Source organism: Etheostoma cragini, chromosome 7, assembly GCF_013103735.1.
Source record: "Etheostoma cragini isolate CJK2018 chromosome 7, CSU_Ecrag_1.0, whole genome shotgun sequence".
Lineage (NCBI taxonomy): Eukaryota > Metazoa > Chordata > Actinopteri > Perciformes > Percidae > Etheostoma > Etheostoma cragini.
Genome location: NC_048413.1, coordinates 25435483 through 25457231, shown reverse-complemented (window position 1 = coordinate 25457231; position 21749 = coordinate 25435483). Strand labels below are relative to the sequence as shown.

Genomic DNA, 21749 nt, shown 5'->3' with positions numbered 1-21749 from the left:
ATATATATATATATATATATATATATATATATACTTACTGTACTTCATTAAGGAAAGATGTTTGTTTTTTTATCATAAATGAGGAGTGACTGCAAAAAGAAGCAGAAAAAAAGCTCCATAAAACTGAAGCTCTGTACCTGATTGAAAACTGGCCGAGGTTAGTTCTGCAGAAATGATAATATAGAAGATAGTGTGATGACAGGTGATTGCACATCTATTAAATTGTGAAAGGAAACAGGAAATTAATGGTTACAAAGTTGGTAGTACCTATAAGAATTGTGTTGATGTCACATATGTTTAATAACTCCAGGGTTTGGGCAGTATGAGCATTCCGGCTGAAGGTGACCATTCATTCAACACAACGTTTGGTAATAACGTTCATCGGACACAGAACCCAAAATGTCAGCTGGTCTCTCTTGAAAGAACATCAACCGCTTAGTTGCACATTCTTAACCCTTGTGTTTCTTCACTTTCGGGCCCCTCTCGTGTCCCTCGGGTCAAATTGATCTGTGACTTATTTGGGGTTTTAACCCTTGTGTTGTCTTCCCGTTAACCATGAACTTGCCCTTCCAGGTCAAAATGAATTTTTTTTGGTGCTTTTCCGATGTTTTTGTCGTTTTTTTTCTGATTTATTTGTCACTTTTTGGGGCCTTTTTTAAAACCTGACCTGGTTTAATAATATGTTTTACACTTATTCTTGGAATTCATGGTCAACAAACCTCATTTGTATTAAATTATACACACGTTTTTAGTTAACAAGGCTGAAATTATGAATTATTTTGGCTAATACTTAAGATCAGAGGATTTTGTGGATCATAGATGGGTAGATGTCAACGTTTAGTCCGGATTCTGTTTTGAAACCATAAAAAAAAAATCAAATTCTATAAGAATAAATAATACACCCCAAAAATTAAATGAAAGTAATCATTCATTTTAACTGAAGAATGTTGTATGGAATCATCAATGTCATCTTTGGGCAGTTTGGTTGAAAGAAATCTATATTTCTGATACAAACACTTAAAATGGGCCAATTTGACCCATGGACCACACAAGGGTTAAAAACAATTCTGAAATAAAACATGTTTTCATAATCTATTAACAAATATTGTCTTTATCTCAATTTCAAACAATTGCGATAACATACATGGTTAGCGAATGCAATCAGTCTCTACTAGAACACAATTAAGAATGGAAGTGTGACTTGTTTTTTTTGTCATAAGGTTATAATTCATGTTACACATCAAACATAAGTGGTCATTTCCAGACTAATTTTCTGAATTGAGTCAGGAATACATGTTTATCACAGGAAATAAGGAAAGACTGTTGATTTTCAGAGGAAAAAATTTAGCTTGTACCATTTATCTTCTTGTAAAAATTTGAAATGGGTCAATTTGACCCGAATACCATACAAGGGTTAAAGAATAATATGATCTCTTCTGTTTCCAGTTCATGTTGCTAGTTTGCCTGCTCATCCTACCACATTCAAAAAGCTTTAACGACTTCATCCAATTCACAAGGATAGAATATGCCGATCATATGATTACAAATCATGTTCAGACAAATAAAAAAAAAACAATAAAACACAAAACAGGTCTACACATGGAGAGATTACTTAGGGGCCCTTGGGCAACAACAGACCACTGCGCCTCAATTAATGATTCTATTATCACAGTTAGAGCTGAAATAATGACTTGATTAATTGATTAGTTAATTAACAGACAATCTATTTTTAAAATCAACTAATCTTTTAAGTCATTAATCAAGCAAAATACTGGCCTGTCACGTGTAAAGATTTTCCATCATTGTAAGCTATATTCTAAATAGAGATGATCCAATACTATTTGTTTTTTTTTGCTGGCCGGTACCGATTGTGATCCCTGAACTTGTGTATCGGCCGATACCGAGTACCAATCCGATACCAGTGTGTCATATTTCATTGTCTTTTAACAACGGTACACTCCTATCCCTACATGGCTGTGATATGATTTCTATCTTTGTTGTTGGTCTGGCTCAGGTTAAACTCTCAAACAATGAACGCTACAGAACTTTCTCTTATAATCCAGTTTGCCAGTCAGTTATAGCGGAAAAAAAATAAAGTACTTTAAAGTAGATTTTCTTAAGGGCTTTATTACGTGGTATAGGATCTGTGCATAAACTCCAGTACTTCCCAATACAGATGCTACCGTTTTAGGCAGTATCGAAGGAGATACTGATACTGGTATCGGAACATATCTACATCTAAAGCTCTGATTTATGGACTGTTGATTAAAAAAAAACAAGACAATTGAAGACTTTGCCTTGGTCTCTGAGGAACTGTGATGGATAGTCAACGGATTTCTTAATGATAACAGAAAGAATCTTTAGTTGCAACCCCTACACACACCCTTTGCTATTTATCAGTTGATAGTTACTTTGGCTAAAAGCTTAGCTTAGCTTTGTATCATCATCTTTGTGTTTTCTTTTAGCAGTTTGTGATAGATATTTGTACTCTCAAACTGCATGGACTTACTTCCTCATAACCTTCTTCTAATGAATATGTATTAAAGCCGCAAAGTTTAAAAGTCTTCTTGTACTTTCAGCTGTACTTCAAGTAGAAGTGGAGTATGTAGTGGGTGACACAGAGTATCTGCACTTCCATTGCCCTCTGTTCTTGTCTTGTCATTTTGTTTTTGTGGGATCATAAAAGAGGATGGAGAGAAGATAATAAACAGCCGAGCAGACAATATAGTTGCTTCATTGCCATAGAGGTGAGGGGTAAATGAGCAATGCTGTCTGTTGCCTCTGGGTTTGCTCTCTAATCTGCAGTCAAGCAGAAGACCATTATTGGGTCAGTGCCTACTTTGTCCCAGTCCATACATTCCCCACTGTGGCAGTTTACCCTGCTGATTACTTTACTGGGCAGACTGGAACTGGCAAGGATGGATGCAGATGACACTGATGGATGTGAAATTAATTTCTATAAACTATGAATAATGTATAAAAAAGTAGGAGGGGTTAGGACAAGAACAGTTCTCAATGTCTTCTTGCCCCTTTTGAACATGAACAACATTAATCTAGTTACTAATTTGTTGCTTATATGTTGCTGGGGATCTTGTTTTTCGCTTATAGGCTTTACTTTGTTTTAAAATACGTAGGGATGTCCCAATCAGAGTTAATACGGGCATATTTTAACTGCTTGGGGATCGGCAGTCCCCCCAATCACCTTACACCGATCAGTTTTGTCAGTAAATTCTAAGAAGAAGTTTATTTTACGTGAGTTTTACAAAAATGCTAGCTGCACTAAGTTAAATGTATTAAGCTAAAGATATCTTTTAGTTACTTTGTTCACCAACTTACTCATAAGCTTTTGTTTGAAGTGTCTTGACAACTAAAGGATGGACTGACATGAAATCTGCTACAGACATGCAGGTCCCATTCTGGATGAATCCAAATGACTTTTCACTTAGTGTATAGTACTGTAGAGAAATCTTTGCCTATTCCAGCCATGACTCACTGAGTTCAGAAATGAGAACACTGAAGATTTGGTCTGTTAATTTTGGGAAATGAAGGAACTAAGAAAGGGAAACTACCATGATACCAACTGATGCCTTGTTTATTGCTCATTGTTCATCATCCACCCCATCTCAGGCACGCTGGAATTTGCCAACTGCAAGGCTGCTGATGAAATTCAACAGTGTGTCATTTTCTTCACCTATTTGTAGAAAATTCTAGGGATATTCCAACCAGGAATTACACAGTACAGCAATGACAGCCTTAAAGCAGACATTTAAGCAGCATTTTACATTTGGCCTGTAAAACCACAGAAAGTAAATTACCCTGACCTGCAGGTGCATTGTGTATTTTGACTAATGAGGACTGTTGGTTGAACCAGAGATACTTTGTATTCATGGAAACAGGTTGTTTAAAACACTTTACAGTGTTCATTTATACAGCAGATGGGGATGAAACAAGTCTGGAAATGCATAGGTAAGGCCCAGCTGGACTAGCTTAGGTGCTGTGGTACAGCATGTTCCATTGATTTATACGATACAATAAACCTTATTGTCCCCTTAGGGAAATTTGTTTTGGACTCAAAAGCTGCATACATAAATCAATGCATTGGCCATTACAAAGAAAACACGAACAAACTATACATCTCCAACTGTAAGACCAGTCACAAAAATGAGTTGCACATAAAGTATTGCATGCATCCTGCGGTAAAAACACGTTGCACAAAACACACTTCCCCCACTCTAGAGTAAAACACCATCTTAGAATTACATCTGTGCTCGATTGAAACAGGGTTGCACTATATCACAGCTCCACTCCAGTCTCAAAATTGCTCACTACTTATCGTATGACCAAAAGGATTTTTTGCTACAGTAAATGTGGTTTTCTTTACAGAAAAAAAACTGATTTGACTTCACTTATTGTGGTAAGATCTCATAGCTATAACAATGTATCCGAACCCAAGTGTATTTTTAGTAAGTGACTGACTGAGACTTTGTCTGGGTCGGTTGTTTGTAAGATGTCTGAGGACCACATTAGGGGTGTTCCCTTGATAGTTCGAAGCCCTTTGTTTACCACAGAGGAGGAAGGGTCCTCCTGTCCAAAGCAAATAAGTTTCTGCTGTGAAGATAAAGGACCCGGTAGTTAGGGCCTAGACCAGTGCTTAGCAATATTACAACTCCTCACTCTGATCTCACTTTGAAAACAGAAATGAAAAGGCTGAGATAGAAAATTAGATGGGAATGATCTAAGGAAAATAACCCATTGAGAACTTTGAGAAATTTTTGGCTTTGTTTGGTTCATAAGCACTCAGGGACAGAACAACAAACAGTGGGACATGAGTGTATTCCCTTACCATAGTGCATTGTTAACAGAGTGCTCCGGGTTCAACTTTCTAGCCACTCCTACCTCTGGTCATGTCACCATCACCTGATAATGATTCACTTGCTTTCCCTCCCCTGCCTCCCATGATGCCTTATCAAACCGACTCACAACCTCTCTCCATGCAAAGCGGTAGACTAAAAGCTCTAAATTAATTTAGCCATCCATTGACCTTTCAATTAAACATGATAAAATGTTAATTGGACTTAATGCTCTGGCTACTTTCCCAAATCTTATAATTCATACTCATCATGAGCGATCAGCTGGATAGACAACAGCTCACAGTGCCATGGTTGGATAGTCCAATTCATTTGGTGTTGGACAGCAAACAGCTTTGCTTGTCATGACTCTCTGCTATTCTGTACTCAGTGATGATCATGCGGATTAATGAGATGGCGTAGTTTGCCACCAACCATTTCTCACACTCCTTTTTAGTTTTCAGTGCTTAAAATTGCAGTTCTTAGTTGAAAGAAAAGAGCTTTGGCAGTGAGAGAGCATTTCATTTCATTTCTGTGCACATGACCGTACATTTTTTAGAAATAAACATTAGCTGTGGTAGGAGGTATGGAGCTTAGCAGTGAGTGTTTCTAGATGTGGAACTCCTATTCATTGTCTCTGTTAGAACTTTTTATTATTAACCATAATGTAAAAACCATCCAATGGAGACTTACCACAAGCTACAAGATTGTGAAACAATGCTTTATGTTCCTACAGAAACCACAAGTCCATATGAAATCAATATTTTTTTATGAGCAATTGAATGGGGAGAATCCCTTATGGAACTGTAGCCGTCCGAAGAGTGGTCGGTCACTGTTGAGCTCTATAGTATTACGGTAGTTTCTGGAAAGCTGCAATAATAGATTTTTGTCCACCAGCAGGCACAAAATCCTCAAAACAAGCTGCCAGTTACAGCCACCCCTAAATCCCCACCTTAGACTTTATGCCTGACCTAAGCTGGCATGGCAAGGAACTTATTAGACTTCTGAAACAGTGTGGTTTTAATTATTAGCCATAATGTCTCTAAACCCAACGTAGACTGACCATGAGCTACAAGGTTGTAAAACTAAAGTTTATGCACCTGTAGAAGCTAGATATCAGTATGAAATCAACCTTGTTTTTATTTAGGAATAAGTACTAATCACAATCCTAAGTGGAACAGCGATGTCTTAGACTGCTGGAGCTCGCTGTGACCATTGAAATCTTCTACCGAGCTTCTACCAATATTGAAGTCTATGATAGAGTCTTGCACCTTTGCCTTTAATGCTGTTTTCAAAATGTCATTTTGCGCCAAATCAAATGGTTTGTGGTCACGATTCACTTTGGAGCTGGTTGGCTTTGTTCACAGACTTAAAAGTCTTTAGGATTCATTGAAACGTCAATGGAGATATTGAACGGGGAAAAACACTTCCCGAACCAGAGCTGGAAAAGAAGTGGACGGTCATCGTTGAGCTCTATACATTGTAAGCTACACATTGTAGCATTTTTTTTTATTTATTTGTTATTTATTTTTTTACATTGTAGCATTTTAACTATCATTTTAGTGAAAATATCTTTCACCCAGATTTGCAGATTTGAACAAAAATTAAGATTTTCTTTTACTAGCTTTTGACCTTTGTTGTGTGTGTGTGTGTAAGTGTGGGAAGTGTTAGCAAAGAGTAAATGTGCTGTATTTATATAGCGCTTTTCCAGTCTTAACAACTGCTCAAAGCGCTTTTACATCTACAGGAAACATTCACCATTCACACACATTCATACACTGTGGCCGGGGCTGCCGTACAAGGTGCCACCTGCTGATCAGATAAACATTCACACACATTCACACTCCGATGCGCAGCACCGGGGGCAACTCAGGGTTCAGTGTCTTGCCCAAGGACACTTCGGCAATGACTGCAGGGGCGGGGATCGAACCACCAACCTTCCGATAGGCAGGCAACCGCTCTATCACTGAGCCACAGCCGCCCCAAAGAGTGTTGTTTACCTCCACTGAGAGGCAGCAAACTACCAGGGCAGTATCAGTCCAACAGTCTCTCTCAGGTGGATGATGTGGACGGGGGAGGGGGGCAGTTTCAGCGCCTCCCTCCAAACTGCTTGCAGGACTCTACTGAAGGGGCGCTGGACTATAAGAGGCTTAGAGCGACAGGCTTATGACATAGCATGGACACTACTCTCCAACTCTCCATTTGTATGTTACCCTGTCTCTTCCACTTGTCTCTGTCTAGGAATCGAGGTAGGAGACTAAGTAAAGTACATTTGTAATGTGTTGTTATATATTTGAAACTTTTGTTTGTGAAGTTTTATTGACGACTATATTAATAGGGGTTGCCAATTTAATATCTTATTTCTAAAGCCTGAATGCTGCTGTGAATGCATTTGCTGTATGTAATTATTGGTCAACCTTTTGTTGTAAAAGGAAAGAGCATTTCATTTTGGTAGAGAGAAAAGTTGTTTGCAGTGAATTACAAGAAAGAGCTACTTCTGTAAGCAGTACTTCTAAAAGTTATGGATGTCCAAATTTTGCTTGGTGCAATTTGAAAGCAATCTTTATGCCCATAACACATCATTTTGTTGGGTTCATTCAACATTCATTCACATCTTGGGTTTCTAACATGTTACAACGCTTATTGACATTTCTTTGTGTAATGTCTGTGTGTTTTTAAAGATTTCAGAGTTTAAATTATTTGATTTTGGTCTGAAAATGAAATATAGTTCTGTACAGCAAACGTTACCAGTTACCTCACATGTGCTGAGGTAACTTTACTGTGAGGTGTGTATATCAGCTTACATGTTTACTTGTGATTGATTTTATGAGGAAATGGGTCAGTGATGGAAGTACAATATTTCCTTTTTCTACTTCATCTTTAAGTTGTTGACATTGTTAAAGGTGCACAGTAGTGTACTTAGATGAAATGTTCGGGGTCAAGGGTAAATTAGGTATTTTTCAACTGATTGCTAGTTGACTATTGGAACTTTAGTAATAACTAAAACCTTTGAAATTGGTCTATAATTGAGGAAGAATGCTGGAACCGGCTGCCGCGAACCGAGCTGCAACGCAATCACATGCAAATGTCCACCGCAGATGTCCACTACCAAATTAAAGTGCTCGTTCTGCCACTGACAAGCTCATGTCGGAGTCAAACCTGCGCCCGCTGCGTTGAGGAGTAAACCTCTATATATGTGCGCCTGCTCTACCAACTGAGCTAACCGAGCCACAAGTAAGACTACTTAGAAAACACTTAAAAAATTATATAAGCCAACTATGATAGGCTGTTATTGAAGCTATTATGAAGCTGCTACAGTGTTAGACGCTAATGGGGATTCGAAATAAAGATGTAAATGAAGATTGCCCGTTAATACTGCAGCAGTCTTGCTTATGTAATACTGCACCGATTACAAAGATTGTTGCTCTCATTAGTTACTCAGACACAAAAATGGGAAAAGGTTGTAAACAAAAATGAAGTTGCCCTTTAAGGTCAGGTTATGTGAGGCAAACATTTACACAGACTGTTGTGGTACCAGAGGTAAATGATCCATCAATTGTGTTAGCTTCTACTTCCTGTAAACGGATGTCAGCAAATTTATGACTCAATGTTTTGAGATTCACAAATGGCTGTCAAGTTATATCTGCATGAGAGCAAAAGCTACCCTGTCAGGTAATAAAGTGGTCTTTATGTATTATTATGAGTATGTCTTGGAGTAATAATGGGGATCTTACAGCATGTCTCGTGCCACACTAATTAGTTAAATTAAATGTAACAACTGAATCTGCACATTGGTTTGAAAGCTGTGATGTGTATTTGTGCTTGCTGGAGCAGAGAGTGCATCTTATGGTTCATCACCTGTGTTTTATTAAGGTTTAATATTTTGTTTGTGTGTAACTAATGATCAGAATTTCTCTGAAATGTATTGTCAGTCTGTGATTTTGAGTTTTACTAACTCAACCTAAAGGTTTTGTGGAAACGGCTTGCACTCAATTTAGTACAGCATGGTACATTTTTGAGTACACTAGACACAAAATAAATGTGTAACATGTCTTATCTGAAAGGGAATTTATGTCAGTTTAAGATAACGTTTTTAGTTATGCAGTTTTCTTAACGTATAATCTCTTATATTAACAGAGAATGATCAGGTTACTTAATGTGTATTTTTGTTTACTAAACACAAAATGATGTGTCATAACTTGTTAATTTTATTTACAAACTTAACATTGTGACACATTTGTAATTCTACATTTGAACTATATATTTTAAGTTGTTTAAACCTATTTTCTTTTTAAGTTACAACACTTCTCTAAATCTGTGCATTAAGCATAAAATTTGGTTTGAAAACACTATTTCACTGGGTGAAAATGTCCATTTTCCATACTAATGCACCCTAAAAATTACGTAAAATTCACACAGTTGTTATAATTAAATGATAATGACTTAGATGTGAATATTTTCTAATGTCTTCACTCCTCTGTGGCAGTAAACTGAATATCTTTGAGTTGTGGACAAATGACTATTCACATCTGGCTATTATTTGGCTTTGGTGAACACTGATCAATATTTCTCACCATTATCTGACATTTTACAGACAAAACAACTAATGGATAAATTGAGAAAATAATCAACATACTAATCAAAAATGAAAATGTTGCAGCCCTATTAGGCAGCAGCGGATAACGCAGTGACAGATGTCACATTGTCAATTAAAAAAGTATACTGTTTTGATGTAAGGACCGCACTGTTCTCTAGGGAAAAAATGGTCACGGGATACTTCTTTTTTACTTGGTATGTATGTTCCCAGCTGTGTTACCAAATCATCAAACATCCGGTATTGCACCTATTACAAGCGTTTGTGTCTTTTTAAAGCTGATCGGCTCATATTTATTGAATATGTCTCTCTTTGCTTTCCGTAGGATGCCATTGATCAACGTCAGTATGAAGCAGTCCTTACAACCTGTACAACCTTGTACAGATCAATCAAAAGCACCTGAAGAGCCTTAATGAATATTCAGCACTGTGGACACATGGAGCACGCGATACAATTCAACAATAGATTATTTCTGACGAGCCTGACAGAGATCCTGACCACAACGCATTCACCTTGAGCCTAAGCTGATTCATAGTCCACATCTTTTCTGCATTGTGGTTGTAAACATATCACTCTATCTCCCCAGTTCAAAGACCTCCCCTGTCTACCCTCATTCTGTGCCAAGGGACCCTCACAGTGCCTCTCAGAGGGGAAATGCCCATCTTGCTCAATGGCGACGCCTCCTTCAGCTCCAAGCAGGAGCTGCTGGACCTTCAGGACTGCCCTCTCAGTGGCGTTCCCTCCCTAGACACCCCCAGCCCCCCAGACTCCCAAACAGGCAGCCCAGTAGGCTCAGGCCCCAGAAGCCCTCTCAGCCCCGGGGCCGATGGCCCTGTTCGGCCCCACATTTTCACCGGGGCTTCCACACTCCCCGGGCAGCTATACGGAGTGGAAACAAGACCGCATGCAGAGACCCCAATGGGATTAAAGCTTGTCCCCACCGACTCGGATCAGCTTTGTGGCTGGGGGGCTCTGGCACCCAAAGCTGTCCAAGTGTTCAACACCCCTCGTTGGGTGCTGTTCTTCCTTTGCGTGGCCTCGTTCCTCCAGGGGATGATAATCAACGGCTTCATTAACACAGTGGTCACCTCCATCGAGAGGCGTTTCGACCTGCGTAGCTACCAGGCCGGCCTCATCGCCAGCTCCTATGACATCGCCGCCTGCGTGTGCTTGGCGTTCGTCAGCTACTTTGGCGGGACGGGACACAAGCCTCGCTGGCTGGGATGGGGGGTGGTGATCATGGCACTTGGTTCTCTGGTGTTTGCCTTGCCTCACTTCACCACACCCCCTTACCAGGTCAGCCTGACCGAGCCGACAGTGATGTGCTCTAACAACCGTACCAGCCCGTGCCAGGACAAGGAGGGCGGAGGACTGTCCAGCTATCGTTTTGTTTTCATGCTGGGCCAGTTCCTCCACGGCGTGGGCGCTACGCCTCTCTACACGTTAGGAGTCACATACCTGGATGAGAATGTCAAGTCCAACTATGCGCCTGTTTATATTGGTGAGTGATTCATTTAGTTCAGCATGTTGAGTTTTGCTTTGTTTGAAGTAGCAATTTCTCAATAACAACAGTAACGATTTAGATTATGTTACTAAAATAGCTCTTATATCTTCCTAATTGGCCCATTTTTTTCATTGCATGTTTCACTCAAAAGAATATGATTTGCAAATAGGAAAAGCCAAAATATTTGTACTAGAAATTATAAATGATCTATTTAACATACTTAATTTATTTCCATAGGGGGTTGCAGTAGTTGGGAGTTGGGTTGGGAACTGGAGGGTCGCAAGTTGCAATGTTGATTTAAAAAAATCACAACTAGATATTTTCCTCCCACACTGACACTCAAATTAACTTTGCTAAACAATGTGACTCATTGACCTGTGGCCATAGGATTTAAAGATAGATAGATAGATAGATAGATAGATAGATAGATAGATAGATAGATAGATAGATAGATAGATAGATAGATAGATATTCACAGTCTGTACAGGGCCTCACAATATACTCACATACAAACATAGAAACCTTCACCCCAATCACCCTATAATGCACAGTTCGATATTTCACTTTTTACCATTGTCAGCACACTGATGAGGCACTAACAATTGGTTTGGGTTATACAGTAAGAATATGTGTAGACCTTTAGAGGAGAGCCGTGTGCTCAGCATGTGTCTGTCCCGCCTCAGCTCATATTCGCAGCTGTGACGCACACTGCATTACTCTGTTTCTGAATGCTAATTGTTTTCAATGCTCTTTGATTGGATAGAACAATACAATACATGCAAATGCAAGTAGCAGGCCTTTACAAAATATTCCGATCTGCATCTCTTTTTTAAATAATTGCACGGCTTTAAACTAATTGTGTGCTGCAGACGCAGGCTCAAATGTGTCTGATGTTTGCATGAATGTGAAAGTGGGTCTTTTTTTTTGTTCACACACAGGCAAAACGTCAGTAAGGCTGCTTAATCTCTGTTTATTCAACTCATTATCTATGATAATTCATTATTGAGTTGTCATCAACAGAGATCCCCTGCAAGTAGCAGCCCTGTGATTTGTGACCCTCTCAGACTCTTCCATTTTTTTAACCATTCAGCATCCAATCGGGGCATCCTAAGTACAAAATTCAAATAGCGGCATCAAATCACAAAAAACACACAAACACACATGTACACGCTCACACATCGAACTATTTTCTCATGAAACACTCACTTTGTGGACACTGGGACCAGTGAAGAACAATGGGGCCCTTTTAACCTGTTGGAAACAGGAAGTAGACACTGTACTGACACACCCATGGCCTGGCTCTGTGTCTGAGTGCTCTCTCTCTCTCTCTCTCTCTCTCTCTCTCTCTCTCTCCCCCTCTCTCCCCAGGGATCTTTTACACAGCGGCCATTGTGGGTCCGGCCGCAGGCTACCTGCTGGGAGGATACTTCCTCAACATTTACACCGAGATCCACCTGACGTGAGTCTGCTTTTGATGGCAGAATGTATTTGAATTGACTACAACACCCAAAGATAAACAAACTAGAGCATATTAGAATAGAACAGAGAAGGCAAGGCAGCTTTATTTTCTTAGCATATTTCAGCAACAGGGCAAAACAAAGTGCTTTACACAAAAACAGTTCAAAACAGTTCAAAAATAAAAACAGATACAGCACAAGAATAAAAGTTACAGTGCAGTATGAGAAATTAAACATTGAAGAAAAGAACAACCATTTAAAGAAAGGTAACATCAAAAAGAAAGGTCTTCAGCCTTGATTTAAAAGAACTGAGAGTAGCAGCGGATCTACAGTTTTCTGGGAGTTTGTTCCAGATATGAGGAGAAACTGACCTGGCAGACCTGTCCCAGGTGCCCTGAGAGGTCTGGAGTAGTAGCATCAGTGTAGTAGTAGTGTAGTAGCATATCATGTATTTTGTCCCTAAACCGTTTAGTGGGCCTATAGTTCACTAGTGATGTGTCTAGAGTGTTTTTTTTTTAAGAACCGCTTGATTTCTGCAGTTTTCAGGGCCTGTGGAAAGATACCTGAAAGAAGAGACGTTCAGAAGCCAAACAACTCGAAATATTTTTTGAAAAACCTTGTTGGTAGAATATCTAGGCAACAGGACGAGGTTTTCAGTTGTATAATATCCTCCGGGTTTTTATGGTTGATCGTATGAAATTCTATCATATTGGAGCTAGTTTTGCTTGAACACTGTGACAACACATATCCTGGACTTGACATGGAGGCAATGACTGTTTGTCGAGTCTTCTGAGTTTTGTCTTTGAAGAAGGAGGAAGTCACTGCAGGCCTTGGTAGATAAAAGTTCAGATGCTACTGGTACTGGAGGGTTTGTTAACCTATCAACAGTGGCAAACAAAGCACGGGAACTATTATTGTTTCTAGAGATAATGTCAGAGAAGAAGGACCGCCTTGCATTCCTTAGTTCCAAATTATAAATGCGAAGTCTCTCTTTATAGGTGTTATAATAGACCAGGAGATTCGACACTCTCTTTTTTTGGTTCTCACCAGTAGGTTATTTCTCCATGGAGATCTTTTCTTACCATAGAAAACTTTGACCTTAGTGGGAGCCATGGCATCACTAACATCTGTAATTTTACAGTTGAATTTATCTACAAGCTCAGTGACTGAGAACCCAGAGAGGGCGGGTGTGGAGGAGAAAAGCTGAATTAAAGTTTCACACAGTGTTAGTGTGTTTTCATTTTTTGTATCACAAATCTCAGAGCGCTGTGCCCCGCCTGTTGGTCGCCCTCCCATTTCCCGGGAAAACGATTTACTCTTCAGCTTCCCAACAGAAGACTTCCGGGAGGACTACCACTTGTTGATTTATTACCTGTTCCACAGCCCTCCTGTTTCTTTGTAGTCTTGTTGGTGCTAATTAGCCGTGTGTTAGCATGCTTTTGTCCATTGTTTTGGGTCCATGGTAGAGTGGTGTCATTTCCACGTGATCCGTTCCCTTCTACGTTCACTTCTAATAGGTGAACCTTGGTTTTACAGATGTACAATCTTCTGAAGCAGTTTGTAGTAGTCATCCATGGAGAAAGGTGGCATCTTGCTGCTAATTAGCTTTAGGTACAGTCACTGTAGGACAGGCTTGAGCTATTGGTAGGCCACACTAACGCAGAATATGTTAAAACATGGCAATAGCCTACTACAGTATGTCTACAAAAAATGCATAGTCCAGTAATTTAAAAGTATCCAAGAGCCGCTGCTCATAGTTTCTCTCAGAGGAAAAGCAAGATTATCAGCAAAAATATGCAAGCAGAGGCAGGAGCAAGCAGCAAAGCGTCTGCACTGTCTGCACTGTCTGCACTGTAAGAAGCAGCTGCTAGAATACAACAGAGTAGAGTATACTGAAATAGAACTGAATAAAATGTAAAAAACTAGAGCACAATAACATAGAACAGACCAGGCTTACAGACCATTAAATATGTAGGGTAGAAAGCATAGAATACAATTTGAATTTCACATTACATGTGTTGGACTAGTGTTTCAATGTCAATGATTGATTATGTGTGTGTGTGTGTGTGTGTGTGTGTGTGTGTGTGGTCCTGGTCACAGGACAGAGATGACCCCAGAGAACCCTCTATGGGTTGGAGCTTGGTGGATCGGCTTCCTGGCAGGAGGAGCAGCAGCCCTGCTGATAGCATTCCCCATCCTGGGCTACCCACGACAGCTACCAGGTAACACACACACACACACACACACACACACACACACCATTACATGTTGTTTTAGCCGACGCTTTTATCCATATCCACTTACAATTGCTATATATGTCATATGTCTCACTCACTCACACACTTGGGGTGACACTGTTGTTGTTATTTTTTCTTTTAATCTTTAACACTCCAGAAATATACTCCAGCATATGATATATAGCTTAATTATCCACAATGTAGGATACAGTATTTAAAAAATAGTTCTATCATGGAACGTAATTAACAATGATTTAGTTGTTCTTGGATACACAGAGTTTGTTGCTAGGGCCCGTGACGTGCAGGTCTGATCAATTTATCAAACTAACGAGCTGGCCCCGCTAATCAGCCACAACCTGAAGTTTAGAGGAAGCAACATGCCGTCACTCTCATTCACGTTAGCCTGGATTGATTATTGTATGAATACAATGGTGTCCCGCAAGTCAACCAGCGTATTTCTAACTTATTTCCCTCTCCAAAATCACTTCAGAGGAGTAACGTTAGTCACAGCGCTTACTTGCTTTGCTGTTTGTATTTATATTTTTTTATTTATATATTTGCATTAAAGTTCAACAAAGAATGGTTCACATTAGAAAAGATCCTTTTAATTTTTATCTTCCATGTAAATGCACTCCCCTTCAACATCACCGCAGTAGTCAAGAATGATTAATTATTCCTTAATAGAGCTATTTATGTCATCTTTAAAAAATGACTTCTTCTTTTTTCATATTGCAATTTATATCGCAGGGAAAGAAATATTGCAATGTTGGATTTTTCTTACAATATCGCGCAGGCCTAATTTACAGAGACATGAATTTTATAGATGCAGTTCAATACATACACAAAATCATGGGCCGTTGGCACACAGCAGGTCTCCATAGTAAGAAGCATATCCCTCTGTTCTATTGGGTGGAACCATAACCGGGGCTTCACCATATGTGGTGGCTGCCTATGATAGCAGACAGAACACAGTACTTTGCTAGCTGTTTAACCCTCTTTTTGGTCATCCCAAGCTGATGAAGCCCTCTTATGTTCAGCCTGTGTGTGTATCCTAAACTGCCAAATATGAAAACAATATATTACACACACACACACACACACACACACACACACACACACTGTCTCGCAACAGGGAGGCAGTAAAGAAGCTTAAGAGCCATTTCATGAGTTGTTTTTTTTTTAATTAGAGCTAGGAATTGGTTCTGGAATTCCACATGTGACTCAATTTCTCTTCCTCTTCCACTGCCTCTTCCTGCAGGCTCTCAGGAGTACGTGGCCATGCGGGTGTCTGAGGCTCACCAGCTTAAGGACGGAAGCCAAGCCACAGCCTCGGACCCTCAGTTTGGCAAATCGGTCAAAGACATGCCAAGGTAGTGCACTAGAGTAGGTTGTAGCATGCAGATTACAAAGACAGAGTGATGCAATACACTGCATGTTATGTAACATGAGGATATATCTTAGTGTTGATCTGTATTACAAATGTCTCCACGCCGTTGGGATTGGAGCAGCCTGGTTTCATTAAAAAGGTAGCTAGATTTGATTCAGTTTGTTGCACACACTGTTGCACCGTACTCTCTCCTCTCTTTCTCTCTCCAGGTCTGTGCTGCTCCTCCTGAAGAATCCTCCCTTCCTGTTCCTGTGCTTGGCCGGGGCTACGGAGGCCACCCTCATCGCTGGCGTGTCCACCTTTGGTCCAAAGTTTTTGGAGTCACAGTTCAGTCTCAGTGCATCAGAGGCCGCGACATGGTTTGGTGAGGGACTAATCATACAACACCGCGCAAATATACGTATTTTCTGATGAGCACATTTCATGGAAATCTGGTCATTTCAAGACTTCCTACTAATGTTTATTTAGTTTTTAAGGGCCTTACAGTAGAACGGCAGCCTGACTTTTTCTCTATGCAACTCTTCCCCCCCTCCCAGGATACATGGTGGTACCAGCGGGTGGTGGCGGCACCTTCCTGGGCGGCTACATTGTGAAGAGATTGAACCTGCGCTGTCGTGGCATCATCCGTTTCTGCATGGTGTGTGCGATGGTCAGTCTGCTCGCCATCTTCATCTTTCTCATCCACTGCCCCAACGTGCCCATGGCTGGTGTCACGGCATCATACCAGTACGATGGGATGGACCAGTACAAAGACCTGTATGACAAGCCCGGCAAGCTGCGCCTTAGAAACAGGTGGGCGGTATTTTTGTTAGCGCCTCATTCAGTTTTGTCAGATGACTTTTGTTTTGGAAAATATGCAATCATATTTGGGGGAATTTAAGATTCCTTTCTAATGTTGTGTCAACTTCAATGTTTTTTTTAAAACTTTCTATCACCGACTGTCAGTGTGCAGACCTGCATATTTTAGGACATTTAATAAGACTTTGCATGAACAGCACTTTGTCAGAAAATCTTTCATCATTTAAAAAAAATAATAATCTTGTTTTAGCTGTATTACTCATGGTGTAAATCCTCTATACTCAACACCAGTTAAGCAGTTCAGTCATGTCTTTTTATACTTGGAATTTTACCTCATATTATGACTGGTAGATAAGTAGTCTTGCATTGCCAAACCTTCCTCCACAGCGCTGTGGTGAGTCCTTGCAGGATTCCGGGATTGGCTGAAAACATGCTCTGGTTTATTGGCATTTCTTTTAACCAATCACAATCGCCGCCGATACAGCCTAGTGAACTAGTAGCTTAGGACTTATAGTTTAAGTCTGAGAAATCTTGAGCAAGCATATTCATGCCAACTGACATCCTCTCCCCTCATGGTATTCTCTCTCTGTTTGTGTCCGTCTCTCTTCTCCTTTTTTCCTCCCTCTGTCCATCTGATGTCTGCGTGTCCTTTACCTCGTGTCTGCAGCTCTTCTTTACAGGAGAGCCTGACCGTGGGCTGTAACGCAGGCTGCAGTTGTGTCAGAGAGCTGTACAACCCGGTGTGTGGGGCAGATGGTGTGATGTATTACTCCCCCTGCCACGCCGGCTGCAGCTCCATCAACCACACCGAACGCTCCACAGGCAAACAGGTACCGCACACACTCCGCCCCAGGTCATGGGACTCTGACTAGAGGGATAACAGACTTAAAGAGCACTGAGGGCAGAAACCGCAAAGATAGGGATATAATGTTGCTTAATAATTTGGTAAAAATCGATGTAAATATTGTGTAAAGATTTCAGTTCTGATTATATTTCGATGATATGTTTGCGGGTGATTTATGTTCCTGTTCCCACTGGCACAATGAAAGCACTCCCAAAAACATTTTGTGAGAGTGATACCTTCTGGGCTACTTGAGTTGAGTCCGGACTCAAGATGTTTTTCTTTTGTCTTGGACTCGTCCTGGACTCGTTGGTATTTGGACTCGTTGGTATTTGGACTCAGACTTGTCTCGGACTCGGCCATTGGACTTGCCAAATATTCTCGGCGGCCTCGACCGAGTCCAGCATTACATGATTCTTTAGTAGCTTCCTTGTTCAAAAACCAAACAAAAACCAGCGATGAAGCATGCTTGTTCAGATAACAGGTATTGGTTTAATTCACATCTATCAGAGTAAAAACCCATGGGGAAAATGGGAATATTGCACTACAGCTTTAAAGTGCCTTAAGTGAAATTGTAACACTTAACGTAATTAATATGGCCTAATTTGACCCTTTCTTTCCTTGGTCTTGACTGTCTCTCATTTGGACTTGGTAATAACTAGGACTTGAACCCTTTTGGACTCCATCTTGACTCAGACTGGACTATTCCTGGTATTGGACTTTGACAAAGGTGGACTTCACTACAGCCCTGTTTTATTCTTGGGATGGGAACATTACACGTACTGTATGTTGATGTCAATTTAGAAACTGGTGACCTCATTACCGTTCAGTTTGTTTAAAGGTGACAACATGTGTTTTCAGGTGTACTCTGGATGTAGCTGTGTGGTGGGTAATGTGTCCTGGGGCGAGGAGGGCTTCGCTCTGACAGGGAAGTGTGGCAGCTCCTGCCACCACATGCCAGCCTTCCTCTCCTTTCTCTTCATCATTATTTCCTTCACCTTCCTCTGTAGCATTCCTGCACTCACCGCCACGCTCAGGTGGGTGGACACTAATCTTTACAACCACCATTTTGTGACATCTATGAAAATGATTTTATCAGGGCCCAAAAGCCACTGAGTGTAAACCGTCGCAGGCCGTCTTTAAACTGAAGGAATCATCATTACGTCCAATGATCGAGTGATTGAGATCCTTAGGATAATGAAAAGAATTTGCAGATGCACTAGGTCTGGTTGAAATTTTAAGGGTTTCATAATTAGGCGGGGAAAATGGCTTGCTAGCAGCCCCTTACAACACTTTAAAAATTGAGCCCCTGCAGTACTTAGTACTGAGCATCTTTTTTATTGGTGATGGTTTGCTCCGCCCCCTATGCTTTAGCCACACCCCCTTTCATAACTAATGAACACTTTGATGTGGAGTCTTGTGTAAGGTATCCTTGAACTCAGCAGGGTTCCTTGTTCAGTGGTGATGGTTTGCCCCGCCCCATATGCTCTTTACCTCATTTGCAATACATACATATTTTCAACAATGCACACTCCACGCTGGAAATAAAGCCCTACCCGTGTGCGCGGTGATGGTAGAAATTGTATGTGGGCCAATCATCGGTCCAAGCTGCACACAAAACAAAAGGCAGCAAAAGAAGCTGAAAAACAACAACAACAACCTTTGTCCTAATGAAGTGTGAGATCCACAATGCCTGCATGTCTGACCAACCGTATGTTGTGTAGGTGTGTGCCAGACAGCCAGAGATCCTTTGGCCTTGGCATCCAGTGGATTGTGGTGCGCACACTTGGTAAGTCCACTGTATTCTTTCACGAAGTTTACTTTTACCTTTACCCTCAGAATTACAACCATTTTTGCTTAACTCTCCCCAGATGGATGCAATGATCTTGTCCAATCTGTGTCGCTGTTTCCCCATAGGTGGGATCCCAGGACCCATAGCATTTGGCTCTGTGATTGACATCTCCTGCTTACTGTGGCAGGATAAGTGTGGTGAGCAGGGCTCCTGCTACCTCTATCAGAACTCTGCCATGAGCCAGTACACACTAGTAGCTGGCATCATCTATAAGGTAACACTTATACTGATTTTGTACTTGACAAAGTATGCTTGCAAGAAAAGAAATCTCTGCTTCACTTCAAAACTGAAAAACATAGTTTCGTCCTACGGCCTTTGGGACTACAACACATTTTTAGGTCGGTAATATGCATGTTTAAAAGGAGTAGTCTGACATTTTGGCCAAAGTTTAGATGAGAACATACATAACATTCTCGTGTCTGAATGTTACCTTTTGAATTTAAGCCAGGGAGTCATTAGCTTAGCTTAGCATAAAGTCTGGAAGCAGCGGGGTAACAACTAGGCTCCGACCCAGTGCACAACTCTGCCTATCAACACCTCCAAATTAACATGTAATACTTTGTTTGTTCAATCCATACACAAAAAGAAATGTAGAAAAGACAGATTTCAGATTAACGGAGAGTTACGTTCTGTAACTACATCTTAGCGACCTTCACAGAAGTGACTGTGTCCGGCTGCTGGTCGTCAAGAGACAGTTACAGAGCCTAACTCCTCGTAGGACCAAAAGCTGTGTTTTTTTACATTTCTCTTTGTGTCCAAATGGTTAACTTTCCATTAGGGCTGCACTATTTGTTAAAGGCAAAATATGTGTCAAACCATTGTGAATAAAGTATTGTGGTGCTGCAGAGACGTCCCAGTCTACAAATCATATCCTACTGACTAAAGACTAAATATTTGGTACAGATCCTGTAGCCACCCTGCCAGCAGCGCTTGCAGCTCTTTGCCCCATCCACAAGCTAAAGTTTAGATTTTAGCAGAGGAAGGAGCAGGGAGCTCCAGGCGCAGGCAACTTGGAAGGAAGTCATACTCGGTTTGACTGCATAAACTACCCACACACTGCAACGACACAAAGCCAGTTGAAATGAATCCCTTTAGCTTCAACAGACATGAGTGATATGGATCTTCTTCTTGAACTCTTGGCAAGAAAACCAAAATTGTTAAACTAGTTCAACTAACTAAACTTATGCAAGGAGACACAGCTGATGTAGGCCTGTTTGCGAATTATTGTCAGCTTTTCTGTATTAAAACTGAAAAGCAGATCAGAACAGAAGACATGCTGATGAGGGAGTAGCGAAGAGTCCAGGTGGGTTCCGACACAAAGAGCAGAGAGTCTTGATCCAAACAATAATGATCCAGAGGGTTTGGGTGGGCAACAGGGTCTCCAGGTCCAGGATTACCAGCAGGTGTGTGGACAACCCAGGACTGCCAGGGTAGAGATAGGGGGACCCCAAGCATGCTATGGATGAAGACAAACAAAACCAACACAACCACTCCCATACAAGTGTCACGGCCGGGGATTTGTGACAATTATTTTCTGTGTACTATTTATCTTGAGGTTTGATTTTCTTTCTCCATTACTATCATCCGTCCTCTTCTTTTTCTTTCTGTTTTAGGCTTTAGGGACAATCTTTTTCCTTTTAGCCAGCATCCTGTACCAGCCTCCTCCGGAGTCGCCTCAGAGCAGCTGTGAGAGCACCGACCACGGACTAGGAGACATGGGGGACCTGCCTGTCAAAGACCTGCCTGAAGACGGCGTCATCGTCAACCTGCACGCCAGGTTATGACATCAGAGACCCCCTGACCGCTGAACGCCTCTGTCTGACTGTCCGTCCGTGTGTGTGTGTGTGTGTGTGTAGGTTCTCCTTAGCACAGCGTGTGAATGTGTTTTCAGGTGATGAAGGGGGGGGCCTACCTTTACACCAACAGCCTTCTCTCAGCCATAATAGCACCACCCCTAACATAAACCTACGTGCAAGCAAACACATGGACAGAATTACAGTAATGCAGACACACAAAATCAAACAGCCCCAGGATGCCTTCATGTACATCTTTCACTCACACACACGCACACACACACTCTCTAGAATACACAATGACGTCTAACATGCTGCTCCATTAGATGATTATTCTGCTGTGACTACTCGTGTGCGTATCTGAGTTTATGATTGATTGGGCGGTGCCACACAAGTTTTTCGAGCATTTCTACAGATATCCCATTACTATGTTGAATCA

General features: G+C 41.0%; 1 protein-coding gene across 3 annotated transcripts in view; it reads left to right on the top strand.

Moving 5' to 3' along the window:
* The window catches only part of slco4a1 (solute carrier organic anion transporter family, member 4A1), a 26999-nt gene extending 5693 nt beyond the window's left edge, over nucleotides 1-21306 (top strand). The window contains exons 1-12 of one of the 3 annotated variants that reach the window (XM_034876285.1): nucleotides 6986-7096; nucleotides 9767-10942; nucleotides 12314-12404; nucleotides 14503-14624; nucleotides 15898-16009; nucleotides 16236-16390; nucleotides 16563-16818; nucleotides 17492-17654; nucleotides 18527-18702; nucleotides 19390-19454; nucleotides 19583-19731; nucleotides 21131-21306. In XM_034876285.1, coding sequence (XP_034732176.1) covers nucleotides 10096-10942; nucleotides 12314-12404; nucleotides 14503-14624; nucleotides 15898-16009; nucleotides 16236-16390; nucleotides 16563-16818; nucleotides 17492-17654; nucleotides 18527-18702; nucleotides 19390-19454; nucleotides 19583-19731; nucleotides 21131-21301 — 2307 coding nt within the window. In that variant the 5' untranslated portion in view covers nucleotides 6986-7096; nucleotides 9767-10095 and the 3' untranslated portion in view covers nucleotides 21302-21306. Of the gene's footprint in view, nucleotides 1-6985; nucleotides 7097-9766; nucleotides 10943-12313; nucleotides 12405-14502; nucleotides 14625-15897; nucleotides 16010-16235; nucleotides 16391-16562; nucleotides 16819-17491; nucleotides 17655-18526; nucleotides 18703-19389; nucleotides 19455-19582; nucleotides 19732-21130 lie in introns of those variants that run through there. The other 2 variants (XM_034876284.1, XM_034876286.1) reach the window with 2 other exon arrangements.
* The last annotated feature ends 443 nt before the right edge of the window (nucleotides 21307-21749 follow it).